At 51.0% G+C, this 27,100-nt stretch overlaps 2 protein-coding genes across 7 annotated transcripts in view; both read left to right on the forward strand.

Annotated features, from left to right (window-relative positions):
- Window positions 1–4,095, forward strand: part of CEP89 (centrosomal protein 89) — a 74,549-nt gene extending 70,454 nt beyond the window's left edge. For all 6 annotated transcript variants that reach the window (XM_073885095.1, XM_073885094.1, XM_073885099.1 and 3 more), the window contains one exon: window positions 3,772–4,095. In XM_073885095.1, coding sequence (XP_073741196.1) covers window positions 3,772–3,928 — 157 coding nt within the window. In that variant the 3' untranslated portion in view covers window positions 3,929–4,095. The remainder of the gene's footprint in view (window positions 1–3,771) is intronic.
- Window positions 4,096–4,232: 137 nt separating this feature from the next.
- The window catches only part of SLC7A9 (solute carrier family 7 member 9), a 34,451-nt gene continuing 11,583 nt past the window's right edge, over window positions 4,233–27,100 (forward strand). Inside the window, exons 1-11 of the mRNA XM_025854614.2 lie at window positions 4,233–12,154; window positions 12,629–12,722; window positions 13,392–13,513; window positions 15,399–15,546; window positions 15,830–16,072; window positions 16,615–16,740; window positions 16,989–17,088; window positions 17,799–17,843; window positions 18,281–18,404; window positions 19,968–20,071; window positions 26,966–27,062. Of these exons, the coding sequence (XP_025710399.1) occupies window positions 13,418–13,513; window positions 15,399–15,546; window positions 15,830–16,072; window positions 16,615–16,740; window positions 16,989–17,088; window positions 17,799–17,843; window positions 18,281–18,404; window positions 19,968–20,071; window positions 26,966–27,062 (1,083 nt within the window). The 5' untranslated portion in view covers window positions 4,233–12,154; window positions 12,629–12,722; window positions 13,392–13,417. The remainder of the gene's footprint in view (window positions 12,155–12,628; window positions 12,723–13,391; window positions 13,514–15,398; window positions 15,547–15,829; window positions 16,073–16,614; window positions 16,741–16,988; window positions 17,089–17,798; window positions 17,844–18,280; window positions 18,405–19,967; window positions 20,072–26,965; window positions 27,063–27,100) is intronic.

Raw genomic sequence — 27,100 nt, forward strand, 5'->3', positions numbered from 1 at the left:
GGGGGAGTGGCAGGCAGAGAGAGAAGTGGGCTCCCCACTGAGCAAGGAGCCCGATGCCCAGGACCCTGGGATCATGACTTGAGCCGAAGGCAGCTGCTTAACCGACTGAGCCACCCAGGCTCCCCAGCCAGATGCTTCTTAAAAACAAGGCAGGGTGAAGTCTTATCTATCATGGCTATCATGGTTTCTGTAGTCACAGAAGTTCTTACCACCATAAACAGCTACTATGTAAAAAGTTGGGCCAATACCAAATTTCTTGCCAGATAAGAGGTTTAGAATCACAATAATAAAATGGCATTTTGTTTTTCACTTTCTCCCTTATTCCACTATCTGTCCTTAAATCGTTTGAAAGTTATGCATTCTATTTCTGTACTTTCAGTGGTTACCCTTAAAATTTTACCATGAATATTTAACATTAAAAAATTTAAATTCAGGGACGCCTGGGTAGCCCAGTTGGTTGAGCCACCGACTCTTGATTTCATCTCAGGTTTCGATCTCAGGGTTGTGAGTTCAAGCCCTGCGTTGGGCTAAAAAAAAAAAAAAAAAAAAATCTAAAGTGAAGGAAGAGCTCATTTCTCTCTGCTAGATGGGATGCTGCCCAATTTGAGTTGAGTTTTGCTCAAATAAACTCTTAAAATTTTATTTCCTCAGTTTATCTTTTAACATATCCTCTCTTACATCTCAGACCTTATTTCTCAGATTAGTTTCCTTCTTCCTAAAATACATTATTTAGAAGTCTCTTTAGTAAGAGTCTGTTGGGAGTAAGTTCTCTGTTTATCTGGAAACGTCTGCATTTTTCCTTGATCCTTGTAAGATAATTTTTGCTGGCTACAAAATTTTACTTTGACAGTCTTCTTCTCTCAGCATATTCTACTATCCTCTCTGTTTGAGAAGTCTGTTTTGACAAGTCAAAAGACAAGTCTCTGATAAGCCTTTTGTCATTTTTTAAAATAACTGACTCGGGGCACCCAGGTGGCTCAGTTGGTTAAGTGTCCCACTCTTGATCTCAGCTCAGGTCATGATCTCAGGGTCGTGAGTCTGACCCCTGCATCGGGCTCTGTGCTCAGTGCAAAGTCTGCTTGAGATTCTCTCTCCCAATCGCTCTCAGCCTTTTGGCTAAGATCAAGTGGAGATTCTTTCTCCCTCTGCCCCTCCCCACCACTTGTGTGCTGTCTCTCTAAAATAAATAAATAAAATCTTTTAAAAAAAATCTCGTCTGTCTCTTGTATTCTGCAATTTAATTGGTATGTGATTAACTGTAATTATCTACTTGGTATAAGTTATTCTCTATATCTGTGATTTTGTGTCTTTCATTAGTCTAGAAAATTCTCATCTCTTAAAATAGGCCATTATCTCTTAAAATAAATTATTTTCCCTTATTCTTTCTAAATGTCCTTCTGGAGCTCAGATTAAACGTATGTTAGACTTTCCATGTGCCTTATCTTTTAAATTTTCCATCTTTTTTCTGGTCCACATTTTGGGTAGTTTCTTCTGCTCAGTATTCCTGTTTACTAATTCTCTCTCCAGCTGTGTTCAATGTACTGTTTAACCCAGCCACTGAGTTTTTTATATCAACAACAGTGTATTTCATTTTCAGTTCTATTTGGTTCTTTTGAAAATCTGCCTAGTCATTTTTAAAATAAATTCTTGGTCTTTATTTTAAATACCTCTTTTATTTCTTTTAACATTTCATTTGTAGTTATTTTTATCTGAAATTTGGAGGAGTTTAATTTTTTTTTGGACTCTTGCTTTGTGTGGCTTGTTTCTTTCTACGTACAGTAACTTTTTAACTATGAACGCATATATGGTTGAATTCAATCTGTAGAATCCTGAGGTTCTGGATTAAGGATGTTTTTCTCCAAAGAAGATTAGCATTTGTTTCTCTTTGGTGCAAGAGAATATTTCCAACCTGGAGCCACTTTAATTTCATTATTAATTTTAAAAATAGGCTATAGTAATGTTTTTTTAAAAACATACAAAAAGACTTTTAAAAGTCTTTTAAAAATGTTTTTATTACATTTGTTATATATTATATATTATTATATTTAAAAATGCTATTACATTTAAAGTGTATAACTCCTTAATACCGGTATTTTTCTGCACTGCATTCAGAGTGATTTCTTCTGCTCTATATTACAGTTTGCTAATTCTCTCTTCAGTTGTGTCCAGTGTACTACTTAACCCATCCATTGAGCTTTTTCCCTGATTGTCTCTAAAATGGCTGTTCACTCCACACAGGGTGCTGGGGATGCCCAGTCATGGGGAACAATGTAAATTCAAACTCCAGATCCATTTGAGAACAAGCTGGTGGCTACAGCCCCCTAGGAGACACTTAGCCTCTCAAAGCAGGTTTCTTTTGAAGATAAGCAGGTTTTCTACCCAGCCTTGCTTTCTCTGAGGGCCCTTCATGTGCCTCCACTTACCTGCCCAATTGTGGAACACGCAGTTAGTTCAGAGTGTTTCTAGGAAGAAGGGGGAGAAACGTGGATATGAGTGAGCCCTGGGGTTTTCTGTCCCACCCAGTTTGCATGGGCCCAACACCTAGTCTCCATTCTACAAAAACGTGGGTTTCTGGCACGGACTCTTGTCCTCAAAGCAATAAGCAACACTCTGTTCCCTTCCTGTGTGCTTTCAGTTTAGTCTTTCTTTCTTTCTGCCCTTAGAGATTTCCTATTCTTGTTTTGAGTTTGGCTATGCATATCTCATGATTGCTGTAATTTATCAAACATCTAGGTGTTTTGTGCCAGAAAAGAGAAATTTGGAGATTTTTCAAAACATAGTTTAATTAAATAGCACCCAACATCCAGTGGGCCTCAGGGGGGCTTGGAAGGAAGCAACAGTTCACAAGAGAAGTGACACTGGACAAGTGGGCATGTCGCTGGCCTCCCTGAATCTCATTGTCCTCCTCCTTAAACAGCAGTGTTCAGCCCACTTGGTGGTCCAGTTTCTAGCGTCTTCCATAACCACCTGGCCATGTCTGTGAGGGAGCCGGCCTCCCCACCATGCCCTCCTGCACAAGGCCTGCTCTTCCCCCCAGGCTGAGGCTGGTCTTTCTGTCCCCCTCACTCTCCCGTGGGGTCCACCATCCTGTGAGGTGGTAGCTGGTACCCTGGTCTGTTCCCCCAAGCAGACCACGGCCCTGTGAGGACATGGATACCTTGTGGGCCCACTTTCCTCAGCACCCCACATGGTACCTGTCACCGAGTCCTTGGCACCCTGTCCTTTACTTGTACATCTTGGTTCCCGCTGGGTGCTCACTCCCAGCGTGTGGTCCATCTAGGCCAGTCTTTTCTGTGTCCTTGGTTATGAGCCCCACTCTGCACGGTCCCCTCCTCACCCCCAGACTAACTCTCTGCGTCCAGGCCCCTCACTGGGTCCGCAGATGGGTGTCATGATTGGTGCCTGATGTTGGCCAGGGCACAGCAGGGACAGGTAGAGGGGACATGGAGAGGCTTGCAGGGTTCATGCCGTGTGGGCGCTCACCGTGGGGCCGCTGGGCTGTATGTAGCTCAGCCACTGCACGGGCTGTATTTTATTCTTACACATGTTAATTCTTTAGAGAACAAAGGTCCAAAATAAAGGAAAAGGCAAAACTCAGTATTTTTTTCTGTTTCTAGGTCACCTCAGCATTTCATTCAACCCTGAGAACCCAAGCACCATGGGATCTGTTCTCTGACATTAAGCATTCTTTCCTTTGAATTCTGGCTACTTTAAGAAATATTTTTCTCATTATGCTATTTTAAACTTTTCCTTTTTGTGTGTATTTCTCAGAGAAATGGAAGGCGAGCTTGAGGTTGTTTGGCAGTCCACCTCCAAGGAAAACCAAAGAATCCGAGAGTTGCTGCAGGCTGCGCTGGAGAGGCCCGGTGTGTGGGACAGCCCTGGGGAGGTGCGCTGGGCGCCCGCAGCTCCGGCTACTGGGACATGAAGCCACCTCCCGCCACCCGCCGCAGTCCGCGCCGTGACTGGGGCCCTGGCCCGGAGCTCTGCCTTCCCTGGGACTGGGAGGCACAGGGGAAGGGCCCACTCCTACTTCCCGCCACAGCATTTCTCCTCCTCAGGGCAAGGTAGAAATAAACTGTCGCAGAAATTTAATCCCTTTTTTTTTTTTTTTTTTACATTTTGCTTTATTTGACTCATACAGTGCTGAGCTGTATTTTTGCCTACTGGCTGCCTTGCCACAGAGCCAGGCTCTGTGAGACCCATTGCTCAGGGTGCCAGGGGACCCGAGGAGCTGGCCTGGCTCTGGGCGTCTAGATCTGCAGCCGGGAGAGTGCCGGAGAGAGCAGGCGGTGGGCCGGAGCACTCACACAGCGGGGTAGGTGCGTGAGGTCAGCTGGACACGTCCAGTGCTGACACTGTCATTCACTCTGGGTGCCGTTTTGGCGTGTGGGAAAAGACAGGTGTTAGCACTCACACCCCATTAAGTTATACAAACTCTGTTCTGCCCTGTCTCCCTGCCCTTCTTTATCCTCCTGGAAAGGCAACTTTTCTGGGGCCACCTAGCACCAAGGTGGGGTCCCTGCCCCAGTGCCACCACCGAGAAGGATGCCACGGGCCGGGGATCTCCTCTCTGCCACCTCCTCAGGCAGGTGACCCCAGCCTCTCAGGACCATCCCCTGGCACTTCCTGGTGCCAGTGCCGGCCACCCAGGGCTGCTTGTCCCTGGCATGCTGGAAGAACGTGGGACATCAGGCTGCACGGGACCCTGAGAGCAGTGTGGGGGGCAGAATCCCAGAACACAGCCTTTTACAGGCCCCTCCCAGTGCAGCCCGGCCTCGGTACGGGTGCAGGCCAGCCCTGGGCCCTGGTCGGGTGCGAAAGTTACACGCCTGAGCTCTGATGGCTAGTTGGGAGTTGAGATAGATCACAGTTTTTTTACCTTTTATTCAACTTGTTCAACAGTTCAGTGATTCTAATTTATTTTCGTTTGACCAGAGGTAGGGCGACACGCTGGGATTTCAAACTCCCTATCATCTCCCTCGGAGGTGACCTAGCAAACAGCTTCAATGTTATTTCCAGGGAACCCAGCAGCTCTCTGGCAGCGTGTAAACAGGCTGCAAGGCCCCAGCGCCCCCGTGAGTCTCTCACCTTCCAGCCCTGTGCTTGGAGGGTGGCTTGTCGTGGGAAACCTGCTCTTGTCCCATACGTAGAGAGCCACTTTTGTCATTCCTGGCTTTGTCCCGCCTTCTGTGAGAACATTTTGTTCCCTGGAGAAGTGAACGTTTGTACATTTCTGCCTTAAGTTTATTACATGTTACAAACATACTTGGCAAGTTTGGTGACCCCTGGACCTCGTCACGGCCAGGCAGGGGTGGGGTCGTGCAGCACTCGGGCTCTGCCAGCCTCCCGCCGGTTTGCTGTCGGCACGTGGCAGGTGGGCTCAGAGTCCAGGGTGCGAAGGAGGGCAGGCAGGCAAAGCGGCGAGAGACAAGGCTGCTGAGGGGCCCAGGGACTGAACTTCGATGCTTCGTGGGGGAACTGGAATGCCCTGGGCCTTGCCGGATGGGCAAGGTTTCAGGAGCTGGAGAAGGGCAGAGAGGGCTGTGTGGGCTGGGGCAAGAACTCGGGAGCCGCAGGAGGGGCGTTCGGGCTGGAGATTGGGGTGGGCAGGGAGGCCAGAGTGGCCCCGGGAAAGCCCGGACTGCCGTGAGGGTCTCCTGTAGGAGCCTGTAGGGCTTCATCCTGCAGGTGCCAATCGGAGCAGGAGCGGGGCCATTCCTGCTTGGTCCTGGGGAATCTGTATATGGCTCTAGAATGGTCCTGATCGGGCGAACGGTTATAAAACGGGCCCCAGGAGCCCTGCTGCCTTTGGTATTAGTCCGGGGGAATTCCGGCCCGGGTGCAGAGAGGCTGGGGCCCAGGGGGGATGTGGCTGTGAGCTTGAGGGGATGGCAGGTGAGGAGCTGCCCTCAGTTTTCTGGTCGATCTGCACAGAGGGTTGGTGGGGGGGGGGGCGGTATCGGAAGTGGCTCCTGCCCCTCAGGCTCCGAGAAGAGTGGGAGAGGCCACCCTTTCCCGGCAGCTTCTCTCTGTGGAGATCCGTGTGGCCTCCAACTCTGAGGAGAGGAGGAAATCCTGAACTGTATTTCTTTCAGTGTAGTGTATTTAGTCAGCAAATATACATGGAGTGCTTATCTGTGCACGGTATCGAGCACAGTAGCAGTGACAAAGGCAGGCACAGTTACAGAGCCTGCTAGGTGCTTGGAAGAAAACAGGACCAAAACAATGGCCTCATCACCTTCATGGCTGCTGTGGGAGCTACAGGGTGAACCCCGTGCAGAACATTCAAAAACCTCATTGAACGGAAGCACGGCCATGATCTGATCCTTCAAAACAAAAAATAGTATTTCCCAGGAACAGCCCAGAACGTTCTCTTTTCCTCCTATCTCCCAATGCCGTGCCCCTCTATCTTGCAGGAAAGCTCGCCTGATCATTCTCTAGGTGCCCTGCTAGCTCCTTTATGTCCGAATTCCCAAGTGATGGTTCATGATGGGCCGCGCGATCCCAAGCCGCTTCACAAGGAAGTGCACCCGGACTCTGTGAAGGGCCGATCTCTGCTCGTAGGAAGGCGAGCCAGGGACTCGGAGCCACGTAAGAGATGCCATTTCTCTGGGGAGCATGAAGGAGAGTCCGGGGGAGCGAAGTTCATGAAAGGCTGTGGGTAGGAGGCAGCATTTCAGTGAGCATTAGATGCGGAGTTGGATTTCCCCAGAAGAAAATTCTGTAAAGAAAGACGGGGCCTCAGCAGGTGCAGATGCACCTAGGGAAGGTGAGGTCAGACTGGAGTAGGGTTGGTGTTTCATGCCAGATGACTGGTGCCCTTAAGAAAGACAGCTGTGTGAGGACGGATCCACCCAGGGAGGACGCCATGTGACAACAGTCAGGGTTGGAGAGACGTAGCTGCAGGCCAAGGACGACACCCGGCCGTGCTCGCAAGCCCAGAAGCTAGGAAGAGGCCGTGAAGGATCCCCTCCCGGGTTCCAGAGGGAGCATGGCCCATGCCCACACCTGGAGTTTGGACTTCTAGCCTCCAGAACCGAGGCGATAGATCTATTGGTTTTAGAGCCAAAAGAGAAGAAAGCAGGACAAGCCCCCAGAGCCGTGGGCTTCCAGAACAAGCAGGGTCTCTGTGCAGTGACAGGAAAACTTCTGTATGTGCTGGAGCACAAGGGGGTGAGAACACACCTTTTCAACTGAATACATTTTAAAAGGTAATCTAGCTATAGTTTGAGGACTTCTGATGAAAATCTCACCCCCAAATTGAGATGTGCCGTAAACATAAAACCCCCGATTCTGAAAATTTACTATGAAAAGAAGAATGTGAAATATCTCACCAATAATTTTTGTACTGGTTATATGTTGAGATAGCATTTTGGCTGTGTTGGGTGAAATAAAATCTGTTGTGAAAATTGATAATTTTACCTGTTTTTGTTTCTACTTTTTAGAAAAATGTGGCCACTGGAAAAATTTAAACTACATATGTGACTCACAGTATACTTCTCTTGGACGGTTGTGTATGGACCTAAATGTGAAAGGCAAAACTAAGCTTCTAGGTAGTTCATGACTTCAGGTCAGGGAAGGATTGCTTTCTTTCTTTCTTTTTTTTTTATGATTTTATTTATTTATTTATTTTAGAGAGAGAACGAGGGGGAGGGGCAGAGGGAGAGAGAGAATCTCCAGCCGACTGCCTGCTGAGCATGGAATGCAACACAGGCCTCGATCTCAAGACCCTGAGGTCATGACCTGAGCCAAAACCAAGAGCCTGACACACTCAACTGACTGAGCCACCCAGGCGCCCCCAGGGAAGGATTTTTCTTTTTTTTTTTTTTTAAAGATTTTATTTATTTATTAGAGAGAGAGAATGAGAGCCAGAGAGCACGAGAGGGAAGAGGGTCAGAGGGAGAAGAAGCAGACTCCCCGCTGAGCAGGGAGCCCGATGTGGGACTCCATCCCGGGACTCCAGGATCATGACCTGAGCCGAAGGCAGTCGCTTAACCAACTGAGCCACCCAGGCGCCCAGGGAAGGACTTCTTAAAGAAGACCTGGAAAGCTCTAACCACGGGAAAATAACACATTTGACAGCAATACAATTAATGAAGAGCTCTTCACCTGAGTGGAAGGACAAGCCACACGAAGCTGACAGAGGCCTTTGGTCCAGAAAGCATGAAGGAGGCCAGGAAGCAGAAGATAGCCCAAGAGAAAACGGGGAGAGGCTTGCATAGGCATTTCGAAGGAGTAACATAAATAAGTACATGAAGAGGGAGACAGGGAAACCACAGGGACACCCATTGAACCCATCAAAAATATTGAGTGTCTGACAAAGCCAACCAAGCCAGTCTGAGGAACAGTACAAGCATGGTCGGAGCATCCTGTCCGTACACCCGCCCGGAAACACCAGAAATGCCCTTGAGGCGGGGGATGGGGGGTCCCTGGCGGAATGAAGCACCCACACCAACAGGAGCCCTTCCCCGGCTGTGGTACCCACACAGCGATGCACTTGTGTCGTGTTCAGAACCATGCAAAGCCGGGCAGTGTGTTCTCTGGGGACAGACGTGTGTGGTTGAAACACCAGAGAAAGTCACAGAAGGAAAACGCAGCTCCAGCAGCCTCGGGAGGCACCAGAGCGGCCGTTCCTCGGGCTCAGGAGTCTGTGCCTGGGCATTTACTGTTTTCACAACATAAAGGAGACATCGGGTGACCTTTTTTGTATGTGCCCTTAAAGAATGATTCGGAATTTGCATAGCAAAAGATTTCCAGTAAAGTTCTGGGAAAGTGGGACAATAAGACTGCAGGTGGAGGGCAAATTGCGGAGCAACGTGGCCGCACGGCGCTGGGAGAAGCAGGTGGCGCTGAGGACTCGGGCAGGGAGCCCTGGAGGGTGGTGTCTGTCTCTGGGGAAATGAAGGAGCAGAGTGGATGCTGGGACAGCCCCTTGGCTATGGTCCCAGGAGGGAGGGTGGAGGGGTTCCAGACTCTGGAAGCAGGAGGGGGAACACACGGGGAAGAGGGAGGCTTCAAGAGGCTTGTGGACCACGAAGGCACTTTCACTGGGGACACACAGGGCCGCCTGCCCCACTCAGTCTGCTGTGTGCCTCCCTCCAGTGTAAGTGCCCCAGAAGCTGAGTGACCCCCCCCCCAACCCCGGGTGGGGCAAGGAGGGGAGCCGGCAAGGGCATGAGTAACACAGGCCACGGGGGGCAGTGGACAGCCAGTGAAACCCCTGCCCCTGGTATTCCCCTGCTCAGATGCAGCCACTTCCCCCTCACCAAGTCCTGGATGGCACCATAGCCCCGGCCAGGAAGGGGGCTCCGCGTTCAGTCTGGCCTCCGGGGCTTCCTTGGAGCCTTGGGGCACTGGGAAGAAAGAGGGCAGGCTGGTTGCCCACTCCATGGTGGAGGGCAGCCTGTGACCCAGTCCCCGTTCTACCTGCCCCTCTCTGTCCTGGGGTTGGAGCAGCCACAGAGCGGGGCCCTCCTGAGGTTCTGCAGGGACCCTGCCTGCTCCTTGGGGGAGATGTTTCTCATTGCACGTGGGTGGGACCAGGGTGCATGCAGGTTTGCACAGTGGAGCCAGCAGAAATGGGCAGAACAGGGCAGGAGCTGAAGCAGGGAGAGAGATGTGTGGATCCCAGAGATTGGAGACTGGACTCGGGTTAGCCAGAGCCTGCAAACCTCCACCCAGAGTGAGTGAGTGAGTGAATTCAAGGGGTTGGGGGGGTTGGGGGGAGGGAGCAGTTCCCAGCAGCCAGGGCTTGTGAGCTGTGTGGCACAGGTCCACTTCCCCTCAGAAGGGAGGGGACTGTCACCTCCTTGATTCCTCAAGCAGCTGGGCTCTGTGGGTGGGGGTTACCTCCCTCCAGGAGGACACACACACCTAGATATTCCTAGATGTAAGGTCTGGGTCACTCCGGGCGGCCTCTCCATTCGACACAGGCTTCCCATTAGCAGCAAAAACCCCTCAAGTGTCCCACATCTAAACGAGAAACCACTCCTGGACACGCTCCCTACACGCTCCCCATCCTGTCACCGTGGAGAGCCTGAGCCCTGGCATGCTGCTTTGCTCCAGCCTGGCTGCTGGGAACATTTGTACACAAATTTTTGTGTGGACGTGTTTTCATTCTTTTTGGGTAAATACCTAGGGCTGGATTTGCTGCATCACGGGAGTTCATGTAGGTCTAACCATGCAACATATCTCAGGCCCATAAGGACAAATACTGCATGGCTCCACTTACGTGATGTACTTAGTCAAATTCAGAGACAAAGTAGGATCTGGGGCAAAGGAGCAAATGGGGAGTTAGTGTTTAAAGGAGTGAGTGAATTCCTGCGTTACTTGTTTTATGGTGAGACTGTAAAGCCTTGACATTTTAAAGACTCTGCACATTCCACTGACTCTTTACAAGTTCTGCCCCAAATCCAGGAAGTTGGTGAGCACCTGGCTATATGGTCTTTGTGGTCCCCCAAAGACTCTGAACCATTACCAGCTGCAGGGGGAAGGAATATGAGACCACATGACCTTAGGAGCTGAAGAAAGTTCGACAACTCGAAGGCCCGTCTGGAGCAGGTTTGAGTGGTAAAGGCAGGTCCAGCATCTGTGTGAGGGTTTGACCCTTCCTCTGAGGAGGACGAGAAAGGCTGAGGAGGCTGTGGAGATTGGAGACGATAAGAGGCGGGTGGCGTTCATAAAAGGGTGCAAGCACCTTAGCAATGGGAAAAAGCAGTTTGAAAGTGAGGGTCAAGAGCTTTAGCTGAAGCTTAAGAAATAAGAGAGTCGTATGAAAGAAAAAAAAAAGCCTGCAACTTCCCAGGAAGTGTGCTCTGAGGCCCTCTCAGAGCCTCAGGTTGCAGTGGGGCGAAACCTCAGCCCTGTGGTGGAAGGACTGGACGCCTAAGGAGCCAAAGGTCTCCGAGAATTCACGGCTGGGGTGGGGGGTGGGGGTGTTAAATCCAGATGATTTTCCTCGAGGGCAGATAAAAGACTTACGCTAATTTGGTTGAATACTCACTCTGCCAGGGCAAACCAAAAAAGCAACAGCTTTAGGAAAGAAAGAGCTCACCAAGGACCCCAAATTCACTGAAGTATATTTCTGACCCTTAACAAAGGAGCTGCATGCCCAGATGTTCCAAACTCAGCACTTGGCAGAGGCCCCAGGAGACCAGAGGATCCACAGAAGTTTAAGGCTTTCTGTGACCCCTACCATTTCAGGAGGGGTGTGTGCGGGTGCTAGGCCCACCTACGGATACTTACAGATTTGGATCTGGACGCCTGGGGAGAGGCTGAGTCACCTGCAGTCACAGGGCTGGCTCCGGGCAACGCCCTCCCACCCACCTCCCAACTCTGCCCTCCTCACGTGATTTCTTTTAGAACATCAGCCCTTTGGAGGCAACTTTGACCCAGGGAGGATTCTGCAGTGTTTTGCAGATATAGACGCACCGGCAACTAGTTTGAGTGCTGCTGTATTAGCAAAGACTTTAGGGAATGACACAAACTTGTGAGCAGGTTTGGGGGCAGCAGGTCCCACCCTGCAGGGCCTCTGGCCTCCGGCTCAGGGGGGGATGAGCCCGCATGGAAGCGCTGGGCATGGTGGGCAGGGGAGCACTGACTCTGAGACTGAGGGTCCCCATGTTCTTCAGATGGCTTTAAGAAACAAGCCTGAGGAATCCGCCCGCCCACAGTGCCCCCGGTGCCACCACCCATGTCTTGCCCGGCTCTTTCCTGTGACCCTTGAACTCTTTTGGATATCTGAGATGCTGTCAGATTTATCCCAATGCAAAACAACCGGAGGGGTGGTTTTGATAACAGTACAATGCTCCTGGCCGGGGGTTCTCCATCAAGAGAAAGAACTTATCTGAGACAAGGGATTAGAGCTGCCACCTGAGTCAGCCTTTGTGGGGAGGGTGGGTCTGTGGGTGGGTCTGTCCCCAGCCCCTCCCAGCACATCCGGAGCTCTGTGGCCTTTACGGGCTTCATTATCTCTGGGGCCTCAGTTTCCCCACCAGGTAAGGGAGAATGTGCAACCTGTTTTCTGTCCCACAGTCAGGTGAGCGCAGACTGGGCTACGGGAACAGCAATACTGCCAAAGGGAACTGCCCCGGGGCCGGAGCGGCAGGTGTATTCGGCACAGGCATCCAGGCGAGGCCTCAGGGCCGGGTTGGTGAGTTGCCAAACTCTTCTGCCCGGGCAGTGGTGCTGGAACCCAGTCACTGCCCGAGGGGAGCGGGAAAGACTTGCCCACCCTCCTGCAGGCTTGGCCAGAGCCAGGAGGGACAAAGACACCTGCCCTGACCAGTGGTTCCTCCTTGCACCGCCTGCCTGGGGCTGTAAATCTAACCTATTAAAGCAATAAAAGAGCTGGTTCCAAAGTTTATCCCTTATGATGCCAGTTTTTGGAGGGAGTTCCCCTAATAGGATGTAGCCGATTGGGGGGTATCTGGTTGAGGAAAAAACAATGATGAGCAGCACAAAAACATTTCTGCATAGAAATTAGCTTGTCTGGCCCTCCGCTTTGTGTGCCGCTGGATCCAAGCTTCATTGCTTAAAAAAAAAAGAAAAGAAAAGAAAAAAAGAGTTTAATAATTACCTTTGTTGACCTCTGTACCTTCTGGCTTCCTTCACTCCTGGGCACAAGACATGGCCATTCCTGGGTGCGACCGTGCAGACGCGCAGACGCCTCCAGCAGCCTCGCCGGGCAGCTCCCTGGACCCCGGGAGGGCAAGAAGCAGGTAAGGCCGAAGGGCGATGGGAAGGCTCTGCACTCTCCCAGCTAGGGCCTGGGAAAGACTTTATTTAGAGAAAGGGTCCAGGAATGACCACCAACCAGCTGAGCCTGGAGCTGATTCTCCCCAGCATCGCATGGCTGGTGTCACTTGGTGCAGAAGCATCCTCGCTATGGGTCTGTCCCGCTCCAGGCACCTTCATCTTGGGAAGTGATCATGGGGAAAGCATTCCTTCCTCGGACTTGATTCCACTAAGGATATTCCAGGATGTTTAAAAATACTTTTTACTTTTGGGAAAAAAAGGAGTTGGAGGTAGAATGACTTTGGGGCGTGTCGTTGCTGGTGGGCAGGAGCTGACAGCTCAGGCCCCCGGGGGCTGCGGGGTGGCTGGGAAAATGCACAGGAGCCCCCTGCCCCCCCCCCCCCCCCCCCCCCCCCCCCCCCCCACCTGTGGTGGTCCTGTGGGTTGTTAGCCCCAGGAATGAACAGATCATCCCAAAGGGGTCGACAAGGGCGCTTCCCGGAAACAGTAGCTAAGAAGCTGCTTTTGGAGCCGGTCCCCATGGGGCCAGGAGGGTCATCCAGGAGAGTGAGCCAGAATCGCGCTGGCTGAGCCCGGGTCTGCGTCTCGTCTGCTCAGCATGTGCTGAGTCAAGGCCCCTGCTCTCCTTGCAGCCTCCTAGAACTGGTGGGAGGGAAAAATGGAGGAGACAAGCCTGAGAAACAGGAGAGAGGATGAGAGGTCCGTCCAGAGCATCCAGAGTAAGGAACCCAAGACCACAAGTCTCCAGAAGGAGGTAAGGCCGTCCCTCGGCACCGGCCCTTCCCAGGTCAAGCGCGCTAAGCAGCGGTCCCAGTGAAGACCCCACTGATCTCTGATTTGTAAAGCACATCTCAAAGCAAACAATTCCTTGGACTTACCTCTTTCCTTCTGGCCAATGAATTCAGCATTTTCCTGCGAGGTTAATGCATGTGTGTTTCTGTGAGCCGGGCGGGTGCCTGGAGGGGCTGGTGTTTGCTCAGACCCATGGCCTCGTCAGGGATGGTCAGAGAGGACCTTCTGATGTTGGGGTCCCCCCCCCCCCCCCATAGCATCTTCACCAAGTATCTGCCCCTTGTGCCTTGTATTCCTTCAGTGGTGGGAAACTCGTTCCTTTTTAGTGTCTAGCAGGGGTAGCGAGTGTGACATGGGTGTGATGTGATGATCCCTGAGATGGAATGTAGTAGTGGCTTGACTTGGAGGTGCCTGCACCCCAGAGGGGGCCCCTGTCACTCAGGGCTGGCACTGGGGCTGCAAGGAAGGGGAGCTTTCAGGCGGATAGGCATGGAGGGTCAGCTTCAAGCTCACAGGATGAGATCAGGATGGCTTTGAGGGCCTGACAAGTGGGCTAAGCCTTGGGCAGAGCCTCCAAGAACTCCCCTGCCTGGTGGCAGAAGAGATAGAGGAGGGATTTGGGGCATGGCATGGCTTGGCTGTGGGTTGGCCTGGGATCTGGGTTCCCTAGGAGTTGACTAATGGGTGTTGCTGCCCACTGAAAAGCACAGAGCTAACCCCAGGTATGTCCTCAACTCATCCCTAAAGCTGGGCAGCTTCCGGCTGAATGCAGACCTCAGTGGGAGGAAGGATTCGGGAGGGCTCCCAGGCTGGTCAGCTAAATGGGCCATTAGAGGAGAAAAGCCGACTGTCCTGCTAGTGTCCTGCTAGGGCCCTGAGGCCAGAATGGGCCCTGACCCTGCTCCCGGGGCCCTCCCCAGTTGTGTGTGACCCTTGCTGTCAAGCCACAGCTGGAGTCTTCCTTGTTCACTGGGCTCTAACCCTGAGCACAGCCTCTGCCCAGATAGGTGAGCGTGTATGTTCACCTCGGACTTCAGAACTCAGGCCTGGTGGATGCTGAGGGCTGATGCTGTAAGTAGGGACCCGAGTCACACATTGTCTCCCTTTAAAAAAGTTTTTTCTCTTAATTCATGTATAATTTATATACAAATCTTCAGGGTTCAGTTTGATGAGTTTTGACAAACTGATCACTCTAGAAAATTCCCTCTTGCCCCTTCCCAGGCGGGCCCCCCCAGTCCTGAGTTTCCATCCCTGTAGGTTAGTTTTGTCTGTTTCTAAATGTCAGGAATGGAACTATATGGTTTGTGTCTGAGTCGGGGCTTGTTGGTAGGAAGCTCACACCCTGCAAAATGGCATCAGAGAAAGTTCACGGCTTTGGAATGTTCCTGTCCCTGGAGGCCTCGGTTTCTCCCCGTGCCCCCGCCTCTGCTCCTTGCGAGGCCCCTGGCCCAGACCAGAGCCCTGACGTCATTGTTTGCTAAACCAGCCTTTAGAACCGTCTGGGCCGCTTTGTCAAGTGCAGTCAGGGTAGAGGTCGGGAGCATGGAACCTGAGCTGGCTGTCCAGCCCTGGGCAGTAACGTGACCTTTCTGTGCCTCCGTGTTCTCCTCTGTAAAATGGGGGTGACAAGGGCATACCCACACGAGGTGAGGATGAATGAACTTGACGTGAGCTAAGCTGGGTGTTTACTGCTACAGTGCTGGCCAGAGGCACCTGGGCCGTGGGGCTTGCCTGGGCTGTGCTGGCCACACCGAGGCAGGGGAGCGGGGAGGCAGGGCTGTGTCATTCTGTCAGAGCTGCATGCGGGGCGGCTGCACTAACGCCCCTCCCCGCTCCCCACGTCCCAGGTGGGCCTGCTCAGCGGCATCTGCATCATCGTGGGCACCATCATCGGCTCTGGGATCTTCATCTCCCCCAAGTCTGTGCTCAGCAACACGGAAGCCGTGGGGCCCTGCCTCATCATATGGGCAGCCTGTGGAGTCCTTGCAACACTGGGTAATAAAGACGCCCCTCCCTGGCGAGCTCTCCCGGTGGTAGGTGGGGATGGGCTATACGGGCACCCTCTGTGCCCCGGCCTGGCCGTTGCTGGGGTCCCTACCAACACCCGTGCCGCTGGTGTAGATCGGGCTGCGCTGAAGTGAGCTGTGGCCAGAGCTCAGGGGTCTGACGAGAGAGGCGGGGTTGCCCCGTGATCACAGCCCCAGAGGGGAGGGGGCTCCCTCAGACCAGGGCAATGCCTCACCAGGGACCGCGGGGCCCCTTCCTTTCTGTGTTCCAGGGGCCCTGTGCTTTGCGGAGCTTGGTACGATGATCACCAAGTCGGGGGGCGAGTACCCTTACCTGATGGAGGCCTTCGGGCCCATCCCTGCCTACCTCTTTTCCTGGACCAGCCTGTTCGTCATAAAGCCCACATCCTTCGCCATCATCTGCCTCAGCTTCTCCGAGTATGTCTGTGCGCCCTTCTACTCAGGCTGCAAGCCCCCCCCAGTTGTTGTGAAATGCCTGGCTGCCGCTGCTATCTGTGAGTCCCCGAGTGTGATGCCTTGGGCAGGGGGCAGGAAAGCCCTGCCACGGGTGCGGTGGGGGGAGGGGTGACGTGGGGGGAGGGGTGACGTGGGGAGGGGGTGACATGGGGGAAGGGTGACGTGGGCGGAGGGGTGATGTGGGGGAGAAGTGACAGGAGATGGTGATGTGGGGGGAGGAGTATGGGGCAGGTGTGATGTGGGGGGAGGGGCGACATGGGGAGGGGGTGACGTGAGGGGGTGACATGGGAGACGGGTGACGTGGGAGGAGGGGTGACGGGGAGGGGTGACACGGGGGGGGGGCGCCACTGGGCCTGGAAGTGCCGGCGATAGGCCGGGCAGGGTCTGCTGGGGGCCCAAAGCCCTGGGGTGGCGCTCGCAGGAGGCCTGGCCGCTTCCACAGCGCAGGCACACTCGATGGGTGAACGAGGCGGTGGAGGGGGCAGGTTGGGGTGGGAGACCCTCTTCAGGCCCCTGGGGAAGGAGCCAGGGTGCTGGGCCCAAGGGCGCGCCATGTCAGCCCCGCTCTGGCTCATTCCAGTGCTCATCACCACGGTGAACTCGCTGAGCGTGCGGCTGGGGAGCTACGTCCAGAATGTGTTCACGGCGGCCAAGCTGGTGATCGTGGCCGCCATCATCCTCAGCGGCCTGGTCCTCCTGGCCCAAGGTGACCGCAGGCCGGACGGGGGGGCGGGTGCCGCCAGCACAGTCTTGTTCTCCGGGGGTTGTGCTCCCGGGCCTGTCTCTCAGGGAGCCTGGCAGGAGTTCGGCCGAAAGCAGCTGTGGTTTCCCTGCTTTCCAGAGTTTGTGTGACAACCTGAGGTCACAAGTTGTGCCCTTCTGTGGCACAGATATGAGGCAGGGCCCCAGTCGGGTCCTCTGATGCCCACAATTCACTGTCTGGCTTGGTTACAGGAAATACAAGGAATTTTGAGAATTCTTTTGAGGGCACAAAACTGTCTGTGGGAGCCATCAGTCTGGCATTTTATAACGGACTCTGGGCGTACGACGGATGGTAAGGCCCGCTGAGACGTCACTCACGTCTGGTCGGGGTGTCCCAGGCTACTAGACTGAAGCCAAGGAAAGCAAGGACCCTTCCCTCCTGGGGTTTGGGGGGGCCCTAACGTTCACCTCCACGTCTCCGTTTTGCTCAGCACCCGCCCCCCTTCTGTTCTCCTCGGACCCCACAGACACTGAAGCCCCTGCCCCTTTCCCGGCCCCGCAGAGTGGCCCAAGGGTAGGCGGTGGTGGGCCCAGGCCAGAAGCGTCATCAGACACAGACAGGCTCCGCAGGATGGGAGGCCGACATGGCAAGAATATTCCGCAGCCCTTCCATTTCAGCTGTGCAAATACGAGGCCTAGTCGATGAAGAAGCGTGACCCTCTGTGACACTGGTCTTCCCCTCATGCAAAGCAGCTTTCATTCTCCTCTCAGACAGCGAACCTTCCAGTTTTTCAAAGCAGCTTGGGGACTCATTACTCCGATAATTCTGGCAAATTCCCATGATTCCCACAGAGGGCAAAGACTTCTCACTGACAGACGTGCAGACCTTTGGGAGCCCCACCATCACTAGGGCTTTCTCCGAAAGCAATTACCCTGAATTCCTGCCAGAGAATTTTCTCTGTGGTGGAGAGTCTGAACTGAGGCCAGCCTTTATGGTGTGTTTTATGATCTCAGCAGAGAAGGCCAAAGTTAGGTCACTCATGTTACTTTTTCTTTGCCTAGGAATCAACTCAATTACATCACGGAAGAACTTAGAAACCCTTTCAGGTAAGAAAGCTGAGTCACGCGGGAGACAGCGGGCCGGCAAGCAGGCTCCTCTTACCCTTGCAGAAAGCGGCCCCCTCCCAGACTGCGGATGGTCCCTTAGAAGCTCGTTTCCATACACTCATCAGAGCTTGGCCGTGCTCTGGGTAGCGGGGTAGTCGCTGGCAGAATGGACGAACCCCAGCTTTATCTTGGGTTGATTTTGCTTTATAAACAGTTCAGCCTCACTGCCCTGGAGTCTGAGAGCAGGAGAGTTCTTTCTCATTTGCCGATGTCACAGCCCACAGCCCCTGCTGTGGCAGCGAGGACCCCAGCCCGCCCCAGGGAGAGGTGGGGGGCTGGCCAGGTGCGTGGGAAGAAAGGAAGGGACCGAAACTGGTGCTTCTCGTGAGGCTGTCATGGGATGCTCTGGTCCGACCCTGGGTCCCTGCCCCTCCCAGAAACCTGCCCTTGGCCATCGTCATCGGGATCCCGCTGGTGACAGGCTGCTACATCCTCATGAATGTTTCCTACTTCACTGTGATGACTCCCACGGAGCTCCTGCAGTCCCAGGCGGTGGCCGTGGTGAGTGCCCAGAGTTTGGGCAGGATGCTGCTGGGCTCCGGGGGAAGCCACCAATGCCCAAGCTGAGGTACCCTCTGCGGGTGAGGGAAACACTGGTCCAGGGCCCGGGCCGACTGAGCAGTTTAGGGCGGCCGCAAAGACCCGCCTGAGGAGAAAGGCCACCAGCAGGTGGCCTTCCAGTTCAGTTTGTGGCCTGGGCCCTGACACAGAATGCAGGTGGAGCAGAGCTGGATCTCATGAGGGGCGGGGTTTTGACAGACACGGTGCCGGCGAGAAAGTGCAGGGGAGGGATCAAAGGAGGGAATTATAATAACTGTGCAAATTAAGCTGGGCAAGGGGGGGGGTCTCAATGACCGGGGGATGGGGGTGAGGGTCAGTAGGAAAGGCGGGGGGGTCCACGTGCTGGAGGCCTTGTGGAGCGGGGGTGCGACAGGAAATGAACTGCAAACAGGCGACAGGGCTGGGGAGCAGGGAGAGCTGTCTGGGTCACGATGAGGTCACCGACCACAGGGACAGGTGGTTAAGGTGCAGGGAGGACAAGGTCATTCTGAGTGAGGGGCTCAAGGAAGCGTGAGGCCGGGGTATTGGAAGGACACTGAAATGATGAAAAATTAGGACAGGGACCCGTGGAGAGGAGACTTCTGTTACTCTGTGTTAGAAGGCCGGCAGGGGGCGCCCGGCGGCTCAGTCATTAAGCGGCTGCGTTCAGCTCGGGTCATGATCCTGGGGTCCCGGGATCGAGTCCCGCATCGGGCTCCCTGTTCGGTGGGGAGCCTGCTTCTCCCTCTGACCCTCCCCCCTCTCGTGCTCTCTCTCACCTTCTTGCTCTCAAATAAATAAATAAAATCTTTCAAAAAAAAAAAAAAAAGAAGGTCGGGGAGGGACAGTAAAGTATCCCTCAAACTGAGAAGGCACTTTGAGACAAAAATGAAGCACTGACTCCATATAGTTTATACACAGTTCTATTCAGTATAACTTCCTGACAGGGGAATCAGGTGGGGGTTGATCCAGGCTCAGTGCAGTTATTCTCTGCAAAGTCTGGACCTTAGTCCACAGATTTTATGGAGTGAGGTGGTGCGCAGAAGGGCACTGTGGTGACAGCAAAGGGCTAGCATGCACTCCACTGACAGCCAACCTTTAATTAGATCTCGTGGCACCACCTGTGCACCAGGAAGGGGACAGACTGTGTTCTAACAGAATCCTGGGAGGCCAAAACAAGCCTCCCCACATCCCGACCTTGGCAGATGTTTCTAAGGTATGGATATTAATCCCCAAGGCACCTGAACACGTAGCCCCAAGAGAGGTCATCCAGCAAACATGAATAAGATGGAGGACCAAGGATGGAGTCAGTATGGTCAGGTCTCCTGCACTCCGGGGGAGAAAGGTTAAGCTGTTTTCCTCCTGAGAGATTGTCTACTTTCTCCTTTCCTGGAGGGGAGTCAGAGGCCGTGCCCCCCAGGGGTGGGGGGTCCAGCTGCCAGGCAGGGCCCAGCAGCTTCCTTGGGACTCACAGCTCCTGCGGGCCGTGCAAGACCCTCAGGGCTCCCCTGCTTCTCTCTGCAGACGTTTGGTGACCGTGTTCTCTATCCAGCCTCTTGGGTGGTTCCACTGTTCGTGGCCTTTTCCACCATCGGTGCCGCCAACGGGACCTGCTTCACAGCGGGCAGGTAGGGGAACCCCGCACTCACCCCAAGGGAGCAGAGGGCAGCTGAGCCCATCCCACACTCGAGGAAGACAAGACTCGGGGCAAAAGTCCTTAGGGCTCTGCCAGGCTAACACCTCATGGCATAACAGAAAACCCAATGTCTAACTGGAATTTGAATAAAAACTTTAAAAAAAAAAAAAAGAAAACCCAAAGTCCTGGAAAGGGAGCAAAAAGTGTGGCCAAGCCTGCACACTGGCACTAGGCATGGTGGCCCCACGGAAGCGAGCCTATGCTCCTCGGGAGGGAGCAGCGCTGCCAACTTCAGGACAAGGTGGAGCTTGGGGACACAGAGTGACAGGCACATGGTGGTACTTTTCACCTTGTCCTGCTTGTCACCTATGGATATTTCTTGAACATCTCCTGTGAATATATACATAATCGAGATCAGAGAGTAACAATTTAGGCTTTCAGGCCATGGCGGTCTGTCACTACCCAACTGTCTCTGTAGCACGACAGCAAACAGCTGAGGTCCTGTTCCTCTCAGACGTTACTCACACAAACAGGTGTAGCTCGCCAGCCCCGCCAACCCTCTGGACCCTCCTGCTCCAGAGACCGTTAGTGGCTGCGTCGTATTCCATTTTACGACGTAGCACAATTTCACATAACCTCAGCTCGTGGGCTGAGTGGGGCTTGTTTTCATCAACACTGCCCCAGGGACCATTCTGGAACACGTCTTTGCCTGGTTGTCCAGGGTTCTGAATGGCTATATTTCTGAGAGTGGAATTGCCACGGATTATATACTGACACGCGATAGACCACAAAATCATTCTTCTGAAGCGGTGTCAAAAAAGACTTACCTTCTTCAGAAGCCTTCAGCTATTCTGGGTCCTTTGCTTTTCTAGATGAATTTTAGAATCTGCTTGTCAATTTCTACCAAAAGGCCTTCAAAGATTTTGACCAGGGCTGTGTTCCATCTATAGTTCAGTTTGGAGAGGGCTGCCATTTAATTGTATTGATTGTTCTAATCTAAGGGCAAGGACCCTCTCCCTTTATATAGGTCTTAATTTTTTAAAAAAATGTTTTCTTGAGTAGTTTCAGTATATGGCTCTTGCATATATTTTGTCAGATTCATCCCAAAATATTTCATATTTTGGGGGCACCTGGTTGGCTCAGTTGGTTGAGCGTCTGCCTTCCATTCAGGTCATGGTCTTGGTGTCCTGGGATTGAGCCCCGAGTCAGGCCCCCTGCCTGCTCAACAGGGAGTCTGCTTCTCCCTCTCTCTCTGCCCTTTCCCCCTGGCCCGTGCTCTCTCACGCTCTCTCTCAAATAAAAAAATTCATATTTTTTGTGCTATTGTAAATGGTATTTTTTTAAATTTCCGTTTCTGATAAGTTTGTTGCTCATATACAGAAACACAATTTCAGTAGCTCTGCTGAGGTTTAAATACCATAAAACTCACTTTGCAATTATACAATTCGATGATCTTAGTAAATTTATAAAGCTGTGCAAATATTCTCACAGTCCAGTTCTAGAACATTTCCATCATCCCAAAAAGTTCACTCCTGCTTAACTGCAGTTCATCCCTGCTCCCTGCTCCATCCCTAGACTACCACTGACCTGCTCCTGTGTCTATAACTTTGCCTTTTCTGGACATTTCATTTAAATAGAATGATGCACTGTGTCATTTGCATCTGGCTTTTTTTCACTTAGCATATTATTTTTGAGGTTCAGCCATGTCATAGCATGTAACTGCTCATTCCTTGTAACTGCTGAATTGTATTCCATTATATGGATATACCACATTCTGTTTATCCATTCACCAGTTGAGGGAGGTTTGCATTGCTTCTGGCTCTTATGAACAGTGCTGCCATGAACATTCATACACATGTGTTTGTGCGGACTTACGTTTTCATTTCTCTTAGGTAGCTTCCTAGTAGAAACGCTGGCTCAGAGAGTAAATTTGTGATTAACTTTTACAGAAGCGGCTTGACAGTTTTCTAAGTGGCTGTTCCATTTTAATTTCCATAAGCCATTCATGACCATTCCAGTTTCTCCACATCCTAACACTTGGCATTGTCTTTCTAGTGGGTATCAGTCATGTCGTCGTGGCTTTAACTGCATTTCCCTAATGACTAGTGATACGGAGCATCTTTTCATGTGCTGATTAGCCATTCATATATCTTCTAATGAAATATCTATTCAAATCTTTTGTTCACTTTTTAAACTGAGCTGTTTGTCATCTTACTGTGTTGTAAGAATTCTTTATATATTATGGATACAAGTCCTTTATCAGGTATCTGACTTGCACATATTTTCTCCCAGTCTGTGGCTTGTCTTATCTTGTACTGGTGTTTTTGATATACGCATGTTTTTAACTTTGATAAAGCCCAGCTTATTTTTTTGTTCATGTGTCATGTTTTTGTTATCATATCTAAGAGCCTTTGTGCAACCCAAGGCTGTCACAAAGGTCACAAAGATTTTCTCTTCTGTTTTACCCTAAAAGTTGGTTTTTTTTAATAGATGTAGCTCTCACACTTAGATTTATGATCCATTCTGAATTAATTCTCTATAGTTCTGTACTGTGCAGCTTGGGGGTTGGTCAGAATTATGACTTATGTTGCATAGAATTTTTGCAGGGTCACATCCAAGATTTTTGCTTCCTGGTATCTGAGTTTTCTATGTCACATAGACAAACCTTCCTCCTTTCAAGAATACCCACCTGTGTTTTCTTCTAGCATTTTACTTTAGCTCTTTGATCACTCTGGAATATATTTTGATATGAGGCATAAATCTCACTTTTCCCCCTCAAACTTCTACCTGTCGTCCTGATATTATTTATTGATAGTCCATCCTTTCTCCTCCTGGTTTGAATGCCATCATTCTCATGCCCAGGGTTCTGGGTTCACTCTGCTTCACGATGGGCCCCGTCCTGTGCTATCACTGTGCATAGGGATGCTTCCCAAACCCCCTCAGGTAACATCGGGAAGAGCCACTGCTCCCATGTCCGTGCTCCACTCCTCCTTGCCTGCTCAGCCCTCCAGCCACACTTGCAATGACTAACCAGTTCCAAGTGTCCGCTTGCTTTCTGAGCCCATGGAATTTATGGAGAGGTTTGTGAGCGCTGAGGGGTTTAAAGCGTGAGGTCACAGCGCCACCTGGAGTCTGTCTCCCTCCATCTGGAGACTCCTTTCCTCCCAGTTTCATGGGCTTGTTCTGGGAACTAGATGCCATGTTTATGTCTTTTTCAAAGTTCAAATATGTAGTTTTATTTATTTTTTAAGGTTTTATGAGAGAGAACACAAGCAGAGGGAGAGGCAGAGGGAAGGAGAAGGAGACTCCCTGCTGAGCTGGGAGCCCGACTGGGGCTTACTCCCAGGACCTGGAGATCATGACCTGAGCCAAAGGCAGACACTTAACCACCTGAGCCACCCAGGCGCCCCTCAAATATGTAGTTTTAAATAGACAGGCTTGGGCACCTGGGTGGCTCAGTCATTAAGCGTCTGCCTTCGGCTCAGGTCATGATCCCAGGGTCCTGGGATCGAGCCCCGCATCGGGCTCCCTGCTCAGTGGGAAGCCTGCTTCTCCCTCTCCCACTCCCCCTGCTTGTGTTCCCTCTCTCGCTGTGTCTCTCTCTGTCAAATAAATAAATAAAATCTTTACAAGATAAATAAACAAACAAACAGGCTCTTTTGGCCTCTGTATTCCTCACTTCTCATTTTATTGTATTGTAGTCAGAGTGTGGGATCTTTATGATCTCACTTCTTTAGAAGCTTTATGCCTTCCCTTGTGGCTTACTGCAGTTTTTATAAATGCTTCTTAGGGTCTTGAAAATAAGGTATATTGTGTTTACGTTCTTGATTTTTATTTTATTTTATTTTATTTTATTTTTAAGATTTTATTTATTTGACAGAGAGAGACACAGCGAGAGAGGGAACACAAGCAGGGGGAGTGGGAGAGGGAGAAACAGGCTTCCCGCTGAGCAGGGAGCCCGATGCGGGGCTCGATCCCAGGACCTGGAATCATGACCTGAGCCAAAGGCAGATGCTTAACGACTGAGCCACCCAGGCGCCCCTTGATTTTTATATCATCGTCAAGCTTGTGCCTTGACTGTTCAAATCTTCTGCTCTCAGTGGATTTGTTGAGTTTGGCCTTCTATGTTTCAAGGGCTCCAGTTTTGGCATCTTCTTGGTAGACGGCTTCTGTTTTCAGTGGGAACTCTTTTTGCCTTAAATTCTGTTTTGTACAATATTGCTCTTGAGGACTCTGCAGGCTCTAGGCTGCTGCTTCGGGTAACACATCTCACCCCTTGTATCTTCCACCCTCGGCATTATGGGGCTTTGGCTTGTGTCTCTTTCAACAACCCCCCAGGTTGTCTCCTGCCCGGGCAAGCAACATCTGACCAGAGTTGATGTGATTACTATTACAGTGGGATTGATTTCCAACATATTGTGTTTTCTTGGCTTTTGAAAAATCTTACCCTGATTTATTATCCATCAAATGTCCTTTCTTTTTTCTACTGATATGGAAGTTTTATTTCTCTTTTTTAGCAACTACCCTTCAAATTTAACTCAAATACCTAACAGAGTCTGTCAGCATCTCCATTCTCCCCCCTCTCCTGCGAGGGCTCCCCCTTTTGCACTGTCCAGTAGATGAGCTGCACCTTGTCTATAAACCCGCCCCTCCAGAAAAAGTTCATCCTGACAAGAATTAAAAATGTATGTACTTACATCCATACCAACATGTTTTACTGCTGTTTCCTTAACACTGCTTCTTCAATCAACTCCTGAGTTCAGTTTCTTTCTGTCTGTTGGAGTAGACCAAAGAGTTTCCAGTGAGGATCAGAGAACAGAAAATGTGTTGTAGTTATTGTTCACCTACAAATGTATTTATTTTGCCCCTAGTCCTGAATGATAGTTGAGCTATGCAGCACCGAAATCTGAAAACCAATGTCCCTCATCGCTTTGAACATAGTTTCATGCCATGTCTGTTATGGTTCTGGTTGTCCTAATTTTGTAGTTAATCTTTTAAATTTGGAAGCTTAAGAAATTTTTCTTCCTTCCACACTGTTTGTATCTGGGTATGTTTTTATCTTGAGCTGGGTTTAATGTGAAAGCTGTTTTTCAGTTCCGTGAAAGCTCTCTACTCTTCAAGTCTGCCTTACCGCATTCAACATATTCGGGCTTCTTCTTGTTTCTTCTCTCAGTTTCCTGCCTACATTTTCCATTTCTCTACCCTTCATAACTCAGATCTAGTTGGGTTTTTTTTTTTTTTAAGATTGTATTTATTTAGAGGCAGAGCACAAGTGAGGAGAGGGGCAGAGGGAGAGAGAATCCTAAGCACACTCCACGCTGAGCATGGACCCTGAAGTGGGGCTGGCTCTCATGACCCTGAGATCATGAACTGAGCCAAAATCAAGAGTCGGACACTTAACTGAGCCCGCACAGGCGCCCCGCTCAGATCTAGTATCTTTTATTATAATTAGAACATTAACATTTTTTAAAATTCATTTAATTAATATATAATGTATTATTGGCTTCCAAGGTAGCGGTCAGTGTGATTCATCGGTCTTATATAACAGCCAGTGCTCATTATATCACATGCCCTCCTTAATGTCCATCACCCAGTTACCCCATCCCCCCACCCCCCTCCAGCAACCCTTCAGTTTGTTTCCTATGATTAAGAGTCTCTTATGGTTTGTCTCCCTCTGATTCTGTCTTGTTTTATTTTTTCCTCTCTTCCCCTATGATCCTTTGTTTTGTTTCTTAAATTCCACATATGAGATCATATAATTGGCCTTCTCTGATTGACTTGTTTAGCATAATACCCTCTAGGTTCCATCCACGTTGTTGCAAAGGGCAAGATATCCTTTTTTTTGAAGGCTGAGTCATATTCCATTGTATATATATACCACTTCTTCTTTATCCATTCATCTGTCGATGGACACCTGGTCTCTTTTCACAGTTTGGCTATTGTGGACATTGCTGCTATAGACATTGGGGTGCAAGTGCCCCTTCAGATTCCTACATTTGTATCTTTGGGGTAAATCCCTAGTAGTGCAACTGCTGGGTCGTAGGGTAGCTCTATTTTCAACTGTTTGAGGAACCTCCACACTGTTTTCCAGAGGGGCTGCACCAGCTTGCATTCCCACCAACAGTGAAGGAGGGTTCCCCTTTCTCCACATCCCTGCCAACATCTGTTGTTTCCTGACTTGTTAATTTGAGCCATTCTGACTGGTGTGAGGTGGCATCAGATCTAGTTTCCAATTTATTTTTTTCACTTTGAACCTAGATTAACAACTGTTGATTACATTCTTAAATTATGGTAATTTTTTATTTTTTAAAAATTCTGTTTGGCTTTTTCCCCCCTTTTCTCTCTTCAGCATTTTAAACATAGTCTTTCAGATTTCTGAATCACGAGTTCTCGGGAGTGGGGGTGGGAGGACTAAGCCATTTATTTGCATCTACTGACCCACCCTTAATTCATCTTTGGGGTTTTTTGTTTAATATGGAAATTCTGTACAGCGTGGATCTAGGAAGTACCAGGCGCCTCTGTGTTTGCCTCTGTCTGCTCCAAGCACGGAGGTCCACTGGTCCCGGACTGGTTTTCCCCATACGTGAAAGCATAATTTTGAGGGCACAGGAGTAGGTGTCTCCTCCTGAAAGGTCCTCCCCAAACCCTAAGCCAGCCCCCAGCTCTCCCCTATGTAGATGACCCACGGCACCGGGATGCCTCGCTCTCAGGGGCATTTAACCACCTCACTCACTTCCCCCAAATTCACTCACCTCCCTGAGACCACCTCCCACTGAAGATGCCAGGTTCCAATTCAGTCCCTGTCTCTGCGGCTTTGGTAGTGACTCCCACTGATGGTACAACAGCCGCACACCCATCCATGAGGCCTCCGTTACTGCTTTTTCAGACTTGTGTACGTGGCGGGCCGGGAAGGCCACATGCTCAAAGTGCTGTCCTACATCAGTGTCAAGCGCCTGACTCCAGCCCCTGCCATCATCTTTTATGTAAGTATGAATTCTGCCAGCAGACACCCTCCTTAAAG

The sequence above is a fragment of the Callorhinus ursinus genome, unplaced genomic scaffold, assembly GCF_003265705.2.
Source record: "Callorhinus ursinus isolate GAN/ISIS: 27379988/994484 unplaced genomic scaffold, GSC_fseal_2.0 scaffold61, whole genome shotgun sequence".
Lineage (NCBI taxonomy): Eukaryota > Metazoa > Chordata > Mammalia > Carnivora > Otariidae > Callorhinus > Callorhinus ursinus.